This window comes from Podarcis raffonei, chromosome 14 (genome assembly GCF_027172205.1).
Source record: "Podarcis raffonei isolate rPodRaf1 chromosome 14, rPodRaf1.pri, whole genome shotgun sequence".
NCBI classification, from domain to species: domain Eukaryota; kingdom Metazoa; phylum Chordata; class Lepidosauria; order Squamata; family Lacertidae; genus Podarcis; species Podarcis raffonei.
In genome coordinates, this window is record NC_070615.1 from 10,147,341 (window position 1) to 10,159,952 (window position 12,612).

The following is a 12,612-nucleotide window of genomic DNA, read 5'->3' on the forward strand; positions in this document are numbered from 1 at the left end:
ACATACAATCAATAAGGGGGCCAAAAAGTTTTCAGCACAGAATTCTACAACTCTCTGCACAGTTAAAAGTTAAGTTTCTAGCTTCAGGAAAGGCTTCAGATGAAGGCAGTGACAACCAGCAGCTCAGAAGCCTGTGTGTAAAGAGGAGGGTAAGCTTAACAGCAAGTCAACAAGAGGGATAATCTTCTGTATCCAGCTCAGTCTCTGTACTCCTACTAACCCGCTAAATGATGTCTTTCCTCGTCTTTACTCTGCTCCCTAATGAAAAGCGATTTGATGAGTTCTATCACCAGAAGTCCATCCAAAGATGTGCTGCATTTCACAACCTGTTTATTTTGCAGCAGTTACAGAATACAGTCGTACCTTGGTTGTCAAACGCCTTAGTTGCTGAACAAATTGGCTCCCAAACTATCAAAACCTGGAAGTGAGTGTTTCAAACAGTTTTTTGGGAAGCCAAACGTCTAATGTGGCTTCCGATTGACTGCAGGAGCTTCCTGAAGCCATGCTTTGGTTTTTTTTGGAAGTCGAATGGACTTCTGGAACAGATTCTGTTTGACTTCCAAGGTACAACCGTACATCCTGCCCCCCGCCCAATTTTCAGGTCCTCTATTCCTTCTTAAAGCTATTTTGCCCTAACCAACGAATTTAGTGCAGAAAAAAATATCCCTTCCGACTTTGCAATGAGCAGGAAACCAAGTGTTGTGGTGTATCTTGCACAAGACCAACAGATCAATGATCAGGTATACCCAGCAGAATGTGCAATGCTTATTTAAATTGTGAGCAGATCAGGGTCCAGCAGTTTTGCAGTCACAGGTTATTTCTCCAAGAATACAATCTGAAGCAGGACTCTGATGCTTGTAAAAAGCTATAGTTTGGGAAAGCAGAATAGCTTAAATCCACCTGCAGCTGCTTGCGTATTCTCCCATTTCCTAGCGACTGGATGGGGAGTCCGCAGCCAGACCATGTTCTCCGAAGTGCCATCAAATCAATTTAGAATTTCAGAGTACCCATCTGCCCTGCCACAACCTCCCCACCGCAAGGATACAACCTCCCCAGCAACTTACAAGAAAGTCTGAGAGATGGTCAGAACCAGAGCTGAATCCACTGGTGTCAGAGTCTGAGGGGCTGCTGGAGCGTGAATACAGGAACGAACGGGCGTTGTCCAGGCGGGAACCCCTCAAAGGGTTCGGGAGGCTATCAGTCAGCTCAGAGCCAATGGGATCCATTGTCAGGAAATTCACAGGGGGCTTCCCCAGGGGATTGCTAAACACACTAAGAACTGCAAAAGAGACAAAGTGATGCTTTATGTACTCTTCAGCCCTGGTACCCCCTGCTCCCCTTCAATCAGATGGTACTTGTTTGCTCTCAAAAATAAAAGGAAAAATCAATCTGGGGAAAAGACCTCCTTGAGGATTATAAATCACCATCCACTGCTGTGTTGGGGAACAAAAGGATTGCCCACAAAGATCTGTGCTAAGTGCTCCTATGCAGATGCCCACCTATACCAAGCACACTGGCATCAACACTTCTGAGTGAATATAAATGGTGACCTGTCCAAGCTTTCGTTTGCTGTCCCACAACTCCTGATGTTCCACCAACTACTGCATGCAGGACCCTGCCATCTGTGGCTTTGCACACAAGGGGAATGGTGCGGTCCATTTATGAGATGCCTCATGGCCACATGAACATCTCAGGCACGGACATCAGGGGGTAGATCCACTGGTCCCATGAACATGCTTTGCTCTCGAGAAGCACAACATGCCAGACAAAGCTGCAAGCCGAGGCAATGTGCAAGTTATGTACGATCTCAAATACTTCAGTGATATGGGACCTCCCAAATCTAATTGTCAAGGCTGCCTCGTTTTTTTCATCTCACTGTGCACACAGACTACATTAAACCATGTGTTCTGCTTACACTAGGGCCTGTAAGCAGAGCCACTGTCATCAACAACGCTTTCAGCTCAAAGCAGTTTACACAAAGGGCATTATCCGTGACAGTGGCTCTGCTTGCTGTGTGCTCCCCTCGCAGATAAACCTCGCCCAGTCCCCTTCAACACACCAATGGACTCTCCATAGTTACACACAAGCAAATGGGCGAATCACCAGACACAGAGAGATTGTGTTGCTTTGAGAAGCAGAAGCAAGAGCTCTGCCAAGATGTTGTCATTTTCCTTGCCTACATCTTGACTGGGCTTCTATGTTTGTATTTTCAAGTAGAATAGCTAGAGAGGCTTTACTCACAGTAAAGAGTAAGAAAAGAACCTGTGCTATGCTAAGCTGGTAAGTAGGCACCTGGGCACGTTTGCGGAGATAGGAGAATTGTACCTTACCTTTTTAAAAAGAAAAGTTGCCGGCCCTCATGATTTCAAGTATGCACTTGAACATATGCAGAATCCTTTGTTGTTGTAATATTCAGCAAGTGGAGCTCTGAGCCCTTTATGAGTACACTTCCTTAGTCCTTCACCCCAGGGAAATCACCTTAGTAAGGATGCTCATCTATTAGCACTCAAGTTTTAGGAAACTTAAAACACAAATGGGAAAATGCCAACATGTATTAACTATAAATAGCCTAAAATAGAAGAGTCTTGGGGTCTCCTAATTAATTAGTTCACATTCTTGTCGAGTTCAGATGTCTTATCTGTCCCCTGTGTAAACAAAGTCCCTACACGGTCTTCTGTAAATACATTTTTATCCATGCTATCTATCATCTTTATGTCCAGCTTAACACTGCAAAGGCAGCACTGGATTATTGTGCTGGCAGCTGTTTCTCACTCGCAACAGATGGAAGACTATGCTGGCTGGGGGGCTGCTTACACAACTCATGAGTAGCCTCACTGCAGAACGTATAACAGGTAAAGTCAACCTGCTGGCATTCTATTTGCATGATTTATTATGGGTTCCAATCTTGAAGTATGGGTATCAAACGTGGATTTCCTTGACATGGAAATCTCAACAAGAATTGAGCTCAACCAGGTGATTCCTGGCTTTTACAGTAACTTAAGGCAAACCTGATAGGAGAGAGACCTGCAAAGATAAGCTGTGCACTGGTGCTTGTGGTTCTTGCTTTGATGAGTCTTAAGGGACAGTTACCATGCAACTGGGTATCAAATGAGTATTTATATCTGGATGCTAATGCAACATGTTTTACCCCTGTGTTAGGCTCCCTGCCCTGCTGAACAGCTTGTCTGAACATAAGAAACCCCAACGGTAAAGAGCTTCATATTCTAATGCCTTCTTCTCCATCATACCAGCGCTGGACGTCCTTGTCCAAGCAATCTGATGATGTGGTTTCCTATAATGCGAAGGTGGTTTGGAGGGAAGCTGATGCTATCTCAGAGAACCATCTTGTTCGGGATGCTTATTGCTCCTATGAAAATTAACTGGCGTCTCCTCACCAATGTTGGCTTCATAGCCAACGAAACCCTGCCTGAATTTAATTTGTCCCATTTTTAGAACAGGTTCAGGTAAGGTGGTATTCAATTTTAACAGAATGTGACGACAGAGACACTGTCTAGGAGACAAGAAGCAGTACGATGCTCCTGTTTGTTGTAATTACTTTTATACTGCCCATCAACTATATTCTAGGGTCGCTTACAAAAAAGAAGTGTAAAATCCATATAAGCTGTAAGCCACAAAGTCATGAAGTAGCTAAGAACAGTAAGCAGGATTAAAATTACATTGGAAAAGATTAGGGATGTTCAAAGGTCCTTTTACCTGAAATCAGGCAATGGGTGTCAGTGGCAAGGCAAACTTTTCCGGAGAAAGCATTCCATAACTGGTGCCTCCTTTTGGGTATCTACCCGCCTCACCTCAGGTGGAAGCTTACTCACACCATCTTTGGTTTAAGCATTAAGCAAACACCAACTGAATGCTTCTTTAACTACAGAGGACCAGATACTAACACCACCCACACACAAAGCAGATTCTCAGAACTCTACAGCAACAGCAATATTCTGCCTCGGAAGCTTCAGAGCTCGATGTTCCAGGCTTCATGGTGGGCCTGCAATCCTGCCAATTTCTAGATGCAAAGGGTTCTAAAGCAAGGTAGCCTCCTATCTAAAAAAAAGCATTTCAATATTCTATCAACAAGGGTTTTGTGGTGGTGGTGGTGGGGAAACCAAGGCCCTGCATGTTGTTTCCAAAAATTGGCCAGCCAGAATGTCAAAAGGAGCTTCCAAGCACCTTGGACGGAAGGGGCGGGAACGCTGTCACACAGCCAGAATCTAGAGATACCGAGTATCGTATTCTGGTTGTGAGAGGTTGCACACAGGGTCAATTTCTGTTCTGCTATGGTAGCCTGGATGGCTATATTCATTGAGAGGTTACACCACTTGTACAATCACTTCCTGACTCCGGCCATTCTATGTGGACATCTTGAACTCCCTATTGAGACAGTCAGGAGGGAGGTACACTTCCACCCGCAGCAGCAGCAGAGAGACCTCCTCCTGTAGTACTCACAGAGCGAATGTCTCCTGGTGTTTGATATGTGTTTTTGCTGTCCAAATCAGGACATATCTCTGCTTCAACAGATCCACAAAGACTAGAAGACCCTTGAAGACAGCTCTCGACTCCCAACTAGTTGTGTGGATATTGCCCTTGCAGAAAGCTGGAGTGGCATGTTTCCTACCAACTAGGGATGGGCAATATCTGGCTTTCAACTTTGTGAAACAAACTGTATGCTTTTTAAAATTCTATTGTTATCCACCCCTGCCAAGATATCTGGTAGATTTGCCAAATGTTGAAATGAGCACAGCTTTTACACAGGCAAGACTAAATGACCTTCCGTTAGCAGATTGGATGGGCCGACACAAAGGAGTTCCTAAGGAGGACAGAGTTTGCAGCTGCAATTCTGTGTCATAACTCATGTACTCCTTGAATGAGCTTTTTATAATGACCTTAGAAACAAATTATATCCACCCATTGTTAAGACCGCAGAAGGGAAGGACGTCTCTTGCAAAGCCCTTTTTTGTTGTTGTCTGACGTAGAGAGGTATATAACCTTTAGAACATCCAAACTGCTTACCGAGGCTTTACAAATTCATGTCATAAAACTGAAAAGGGGGAATGGGAAATGATTTACCCTGTAATGGTTGGGGAGTAGAAATGTAAACCGCTATTAGCAGTATTCTTGTTATTCATTTGTTTAATGGCTGCTTGCAAAACACAATAAATCGAACTGAACTGAACACTGTGATATATCACCAGGTAAACATTGCAATATACTGATATATCACAAGGTCTGAAATATAAGGAGGAAGGAAAAAATAAGGTGGGAAGGGAGAAGCAGCAACGTGTCTATTCCTGCATGTGGACTTCAAACCAGTTAGGGACGGAACATTGCCCAGCCCTAGCTAAGAGCAATGTTCTCCTAGAGACCCTTCTTTGCATCTTCTTTTGGTATTGGTGGCAATCGCTCTTTAAATACACACAAGCGCACGCACGCATGCGCACACACACTCACTGCCCAGTTGTCCAATCACTGAATAAGAGGTGTGTATTTTAGTTTATTGCTGATTTTAGTTTTTTTTCAAAATTTTAAATTGTTAATTTTTTAAAATTGTTCTATCTTTTTAGCTTATCTGCTTTGAGGGTTTAAAAAAAGAGAAAACAACCAATAAATTACAAAATAATACTAACTAACAATTCCTGCCTCAACATCCTCCAACATGCCCCAAAAGGACCAGGAACCATTAACCCAGCTCTTCTATTGGAAGCAGTGCAGACTGGGAACGGGTAGGAAGATTCCTTTCCTTTCCTGATGTTCACAGTAAACACCTTGCTTTAACCCTGCCTTCTAGAAGATGAGTTAACGACATATCCTGCAAGGCTCCATTCCTCAGCTGACCAAGAAATTACCTCCTTTATTCCCCTTGCAGCTAATAATTTTGAAAGCCTCTATCATGCCCTTTCTTCAGTTATTTATTTTCCTAGTCTAACAAGTCCCAAATGCATCTCAGTGTTAAGGTGTACCAATCCCTTGATAACTTTTCAGCAGCCATTTTCTATATGTTGTCAAGTTCTATTTCCTTTGAGATGGTGCTGTTAGAACTTTTGCACAATATTTTCAATGTAGCTGGCCTCAAGGATACGGGATAGCACTAATAAGCTTATAGTTTTGTTCATATTTTTCCTACTAATTCCTTAACACTGGATTTGCCCTTTTCACAGCAACAGTACATTGAGAGAAACTTTTCCGTTTGCTCTCCACAAAACTCAAGTTCCCTTTTCTGAGTAACTATTTCAAAATCAGAACCCCACCAGCATGTACCGTATGGGCCTGAATATAAGCTGCACCTGCAAATAAGCTGCACCTTTAAAATTCGGTGGACTGGGGGAGGCTTGGGAGCCGCGGACGGGACGGGCATCATTGCCCCACACTCCCAGGCTGCTTTGGGGGGGAGCCATGTTGCTTTGCCAGTACCCCCCCCATTGCCCCACACCGCTTCGGGGGGGAGCGGGGAGCTGCACCACTTTGCCAACGGCGTAAAGTCGCAAATATAAGCCCCACTTGACTTTTCACAATTGGATTTGGGGGGGGGGAGTGTGGCTTATATTCAGGCAATTATGGTATATATGATTTTTGGTTTTGCATGTGCTCACACCAGTTCTGCAATTCCATTGCCTACTTGCCCAGGTTCTGGAGCTCTTCAGTCTGTAGTTTCACTATATTGAATAGTCTGTAGTAGTCAAGTTGGCAAATTACATCAGGGTTCACCTTACTCCTGGTTATTTATAAGTAGATTACACACCACTGCTCCAAATAAATTATTTCTTATTCTTTTTCCCTAGTGGGAGAGATCCATTGTTTTATTTCCCCTAATTCAGAAGAAAGTATGCTTATTTATTTCTAACTTTTATTTCCTATTTCCAATTGGTATCTGCATTGCATCTGAATTGGTTTTATATGTGCATTATTGTTGTTTTAAATATATAAATAAAACATATAAAACAGTTTTTAAAATTGGGTTTTAATATATGCAGGTTTTAAAAACCATTGCTTTAGAATTTTTTAAAAATGATGCAAGCAGACTTGAGAGCTTAATGGACTGAAAGGTGACATGCAACTGTTTAAAAATAAACAGCAGTGTATTTTAAAGCACCTGGGGATCTACACTCCTGCGAAACTTCCACATATAAGAGCCAATTAGCAAATATTCACTATGGGGCAGACATAAGGACAGAGAAGGAACATGTTTCTCCATTCAAGTAAATAGGAGAGGGAATACACAATTTGCATGGAACCCCAGTACAGGACTGAATTAAAGCTTCTCTCAAAGACATGTTAAGACTTTCTCAACTGGATCCTTTTATCATTTAGCGACAAATAAGGCCAAATGGAATGGAAGCAAGGAAACTGGCTTGAGCCTGTGGCGCAGCTTAATCAATGTAATGCTTTAATGGCAAAGACCTGACAGCTCAATCTTAGTGAGACAACGTTCTGCATCTTATTGCCAGCCTGAGAACAAAACTGTGAAGCAGGCAGCACTCTCAAGTGTGTACCACACTCTTGTTAGTGACAACTGACTACAATGGGACCCAAACGACTGATAAAGGAAGATACAATTTACTGAGATGGCTGTGTCTTGGTATGTTCATGTGCTTGCCACATACAGCACAACGCACAATGACAATTTTTAATACCTGTCCCCTAGACAGTGGCCTAGGAAAGTTAATATTCATGAAGTGGTACCTTGGTTCTCAAACCTAATCCGTTCCAGAAGTCCGTTCCAAAACCAAGGCACACTTTCCCATAGAAAGTAATGCAAAATGGATGAATCCGTTCCAGACTTTTAAAAACAACCCCTAAAACAGCAGTTTTATGTGAATTTTACTATCTAACAAGACCACTGATCCATAAAATGAAACCAATAAACAATGTACTGCAGTCACACAATCAATCAATCAGTAGGTGAACTGGGTCCTACAGAGTTACAAAAACAAAAACACAAAATAAATAGCAAAAACAGACAGACCTCGGCGTAACACTGAAAACGGAAGTGTGGCACTCAAATCAAAACGGAGCACATTCGGCTTTCAAAAAAGATTCGCAAACTGAACACTTCTGGGTTTGCAGTGTTTGGGTTCCAAGTTGTTTGAGTACCAAGGCATTGAGAAATAAGGTACCACTGTACCTAGGAAGACTGATGCGTTTAAGGTTCAGAATCAACACTAAAGAACTCAGCAAGGAGTTAGAGACTGAACTGCACACGATTTTGTGAGTGCTATCTGCAAAATAAGCTTGAAGAGAAACACAAAGGAATGGTCAAATACAGAGTCTCTGGCGGAAGGAGAAAGAGGGCCGCCTTAGGTGGTCTTAATCCAGCACAGCTCACTCCAGAATGGGATCGCCAAAGGAGAAGAATTAAGCAAATCTTCCTATACTATAATTCTGTTGCTCTGTCCAAGAACTGCCACTCCCAAGCTGGCAGTAGCCTAAGCATCATCACTTGTGACTCAGCTGTTCTATTAAGCACTGGAGAGACCCTCTCTATGGAATAATCTGGTGGAACTTTTTCTTTTCTATACCAGATCAATAAGCACAGAGAAGGACAAGCTTCTCTCTTTCTAGGAGTAAATCGACTTCACGGATTCAGAGGCCAGCATACTGGCTCTCTATCCTCTCAAAGAAGACAGCATACGATTGGGAAGTCTCACAGCTGTTAACACTTGTGTTGCCACGCCTCTCATAAGAGCATCTAGCAAAAATATGCAAGAATACTTCTGAGCGAGGAAATAATATAAAAAGGGAGGGGTAGTTCCATGGGACCCATTGTAAAAGCAGCTAGGGCTGTATAAACATAGGAGAGGTAAAATCACAACAAAGGTAATTATTTCTCTCAATTTGGATTGAAGCTGTTTGGGGGGAGCACCAAAATGCAGTATTCCATAGGAGACGATGAGATAGATACAGAACAGATATGGATTGTGGCTAATGTCAAAGCAGAAGCAGGAGCACACTGGTCACAGAGGAAACAGGAATGTGTACACAGCCCAAGGGTGAATAAAAAAAGACTACCCAAGCCTTACATAGGTGGGGTGGGAAGCTTAGGAAATGTAGGCATGGGAAAATATTTTACACCAACACCCCCTGTACAAAGGTCTCTGCAGAAATAAGCCCCCCAGACTTCAAATGGGGCATACTCCAGAACAAGAGTTGCAGCCTTAAGCCTACTGCACAATGGCTGCTAGGATGCTCACTTTAGCAGCACATAATACTAAAGCTGAGAAGATTATAATGGCCTCTGCACAAGGATGACGTGCAAATTTGTGAAGCATTCCATTAAAAAAAAAAAGTTGCTTGGGAATTTTGGGGCCTTCTTGGTGGTGGCACCCCAATTAAGGGACTCCCTTCTTGCAAAGAGATCTGGCGGTTATCTGCATGCATTTTGGACGCCAGCTGACAGCAGTTCTGCATGCAGCTGGATGCTAAACATTAATGCTGAGCCTCTGCTGTTTTAGTACTACAGAAAGCCTCCCGGTGTTTTAAAAGGGTTGATTATGTATTGCTGGCTGTGTTTGTTGTTTCGCTTCAAGTTCTGTGCTCAGCTCTGGGATTGCCTGTGGCAATGAAGAACAGCCAACAAAATAATTTTAAACAAATGTCTACACGGAGCTCCCTTGTCACAGGGAACAATGTGCTGTATTGACCAAATCCAATGCCCTTTTAAAAGTGTTGTGGGAAAGGGATTATTGGTTTGTTGTTCTTATTTTTACTGTGCATTTGGGGTTTTTTTTATATTGTAAGTTTATGTTGTGAAGCGCCCTGGATCTGCAGGTGAAGGGTGGTATACAATTTTTTAAAATAAATAATACTTTCCTACATTCAACGCTTTTACAAACAAAAAACAAACTCAATAGCTACTAACCACAACGACTAGATTCTGCATCCACTGTCAAGAGGTATTGCATCCCTGAATGCCAGCTGTTGCGGTCATCTCCAGATTGCAGGCTTTCCACAGGCATCTGGTTGGTCACTGTGAGGATAGGATGCTGGAATAGATGGACCTCTGGCCTCATCCAAGAGGCTCTTGTTACATTCTTAACTAGGAAGAGCGACTTGGAATGTACAGATGTACACATCTGTACAAATCCAGCAACATGTGGGGAGGAAACCGAACGGGAAGTCAGAGAGAAGAGCTCCTAGTTCATACAGCATGAGGCTACAATAGGCCTTCCAGGCTGTTGTGGGGGCTTTCCTCACCAGGTGTATTCTACAACATGGATCACATCCACAGCACACATTTGAAGCACTTGTAATAATTTTAACAGCCATGGCTTCCCCCAAAGTACAACGGGAACTGTAGTTTAAGGATGCTGGGACCTGTAGCTCTGAGGTGTCTCCTAACAACTCTCAGCACCCTTAAGCTACAGTTCCCAGGATTATTTTGGGGAGGGCAAAGCCATGACTGTTGAAGTGTCGTAGGAGTGCTTTAAATGTATGGCGCACATTCCCGATACAAATAATAGTGCATTAGTGGTGAATTTATACTGGACTGTTTCCACATCTTACTTTATTGGTTGTTCTCTAAAACTGTCACAGGGGCATAACAAAAGCAGTCCCGAAATTCTGCAAACATTTGTGGTATGGAAAGTTATGGGATTTCAGCATCAAGTTACACGATATGCCCCAACTGGAAGTGAAGCAGTTGTTAAAAGGTAAAGGACCCCTGACAGTTAAGTCCAGTCGCAGATGACTCTGGGGTTGCGGCGCTCATCTCGCTTTACAGGCCGAGGGAGCCGGCGTTTGTCCGCAGTCAGTTCTTCCAGGTCATCTGGTGCAACAGAACACCGAAACCAGAGCAGCGCACAGAAACCCTGTTTACCTTCCCGCCGGAGCAGTATCTATTTATCTACTTCCACTTTGACGTGCTTTCGAGCTGCTAGGTTGGCAAGAGCTGGGACCAATCAACGGGAGTTCACCCTGTTGCGGGGATTCGAACCGCCTACCTTCTGATTGGCAAGCCCAAGAGGCTCAGTGGTTTAGACCACAGAGCCACCTGGGTCCCTTCGAAGCAGTTGTTACCACCCCTGAAACTTTTCCAGACACAAACAGTATTAAAAACAAGATCACATTATGACCACCTCAGTAGCATCATGAGCACAAATAGTCATGAATGCAGAGGAAACAAGGATTATCTGAAGGGGCTCTGAATGTTTTTATCATCTCCTTCATTACACATGTTGTTGTTGTTTAGTCGTTTAGTCGTGTCCAACTCTTCGTGACCCCATGGACCAGAGCACGCCAGGCACCTCTGTCCTCCACTACTTCCCACAGTACTATCATTATAACATTCCATATATAGTGTTAAAAGATAGGACTAACTGTACTGGGAACTCGCAGCCATTCGCACTCCACACCAACCTTTCATATCTTAGGCCAGGAAATCCCTATTTAGCACCAAGTTAGTAAATTCAAAGGCAGCTTGGACAACACACTCCAAGTTTCAAACACAGTATTCGAGTTTTATGTACAACCTAAACTTTCTATTGTAAGTAGCATTACTGATATGGGGGAAAAGGGCACATCTCTGTACTGAGCCACAATAAATCCATCTTGTGAAGAATTTTCTGCCTACCGCTGAAAAAACAAAGAAAATTCTGCAAATGCTAATTGCACGCTGCTAATATATCTTGCAAATGAAGACCAGGAACTTGCTTTTTGACTGAATTATGATATGCCTGGAAATCAAATCTTGAATGAATTGCACATTAGCAGGTTTAATTACAAGGATAAGCATACCATTCTCGCATATCACAGAAGCCAAATAGCATTCAAGGATACAGGCAGCAGATTTTTTTTGGGGGGGGGGATCTTCATGACCTGATGCTACGTACCAACAGCATGAAGTTGTTGCTGTTGTTTTTTGAAAAAAGGACTTGAGGTTTGAGGTACAAGAAAGCAAGTTAGATAAGGTTGAAAGCAGGCTCAATGTTACCATACAGCTATTCTTGAATCCAGCCTTAGGGTTAAAGTTCCCATTGGACAAAAGTAATTAAGGCATTGGTTGTACTTGTAGGAAGTGGCAGAATGGGTTGTATCACTTAAAAAAAATCCTGATAAAAAGAAAGCACAGAAAACAACATGCGTTTCCCTGCTATATTAAACTTTCCTTTTGCCACGAGTTAAGATGGAGGGGTGTTCAAAACTAGACTCCCCAGAAGTGGAACAGTCCATTCAGCTACATATCTAGCAATAGTTTAGTTTGGCCATGACAAAACGATTCCCTATATTCTGCTTCAGTGCTGAAATACCAGAAAATAAGCAAAACATGACAAGCCTTTAGAGATAATGGATACACTCTGACTTGGGGTCAAAAACTGTTCCTACCAGTTACATATTGCTTATAATTCCAATTTCCGATACAGCAGCAGAGAAAGCAAACATCATATTCCAATCTAGCCTGAAAAAGGGAGCAGATGTTTGTCAAGACACAGCCAGACTGTGGTACCATTGACAATGCCTTATATGACCCCGTTTATATTTAGAGAAAACCTGGGAGTGGGGAACAGGAAAAAATGGTGGGGCTTCTCCCCCTTACAAATTGGCAATTTTTAATATTACTATTATGAAATATTGTATTTTAGACTGATGAACAAAACGTTAAAGACAGTA

General features: G+C 42.8%; 1 protein-coding gene across 6 annotated transcripts in view; it reads right to left on the reverse strand.

Annotated features, from left to right (window-relative positions):
- The window catches only part of CPEB1 (cytoplasmic polyadenylation element binding protein 1), a 51,553-nt gene that overhangs the window by 17,789 nt on the left and 21,152 nt on the right, over positions 1-12,612 (reverse strand). For all 6 annotated transcript variants that reach the window (XM_053364945.1, XM_053364946.1, XM_053364944.1 and 3 more), the window contains one exon: positions 1,065-1,279. In XM_053364945.1, the coding sequence (XP_053220920.1) occupies positions 1,065-1,279 (215 nt within the window). The remainder of the gene's footprint in view (positions 1-1,064; positions 1,280-12,612) is intronic.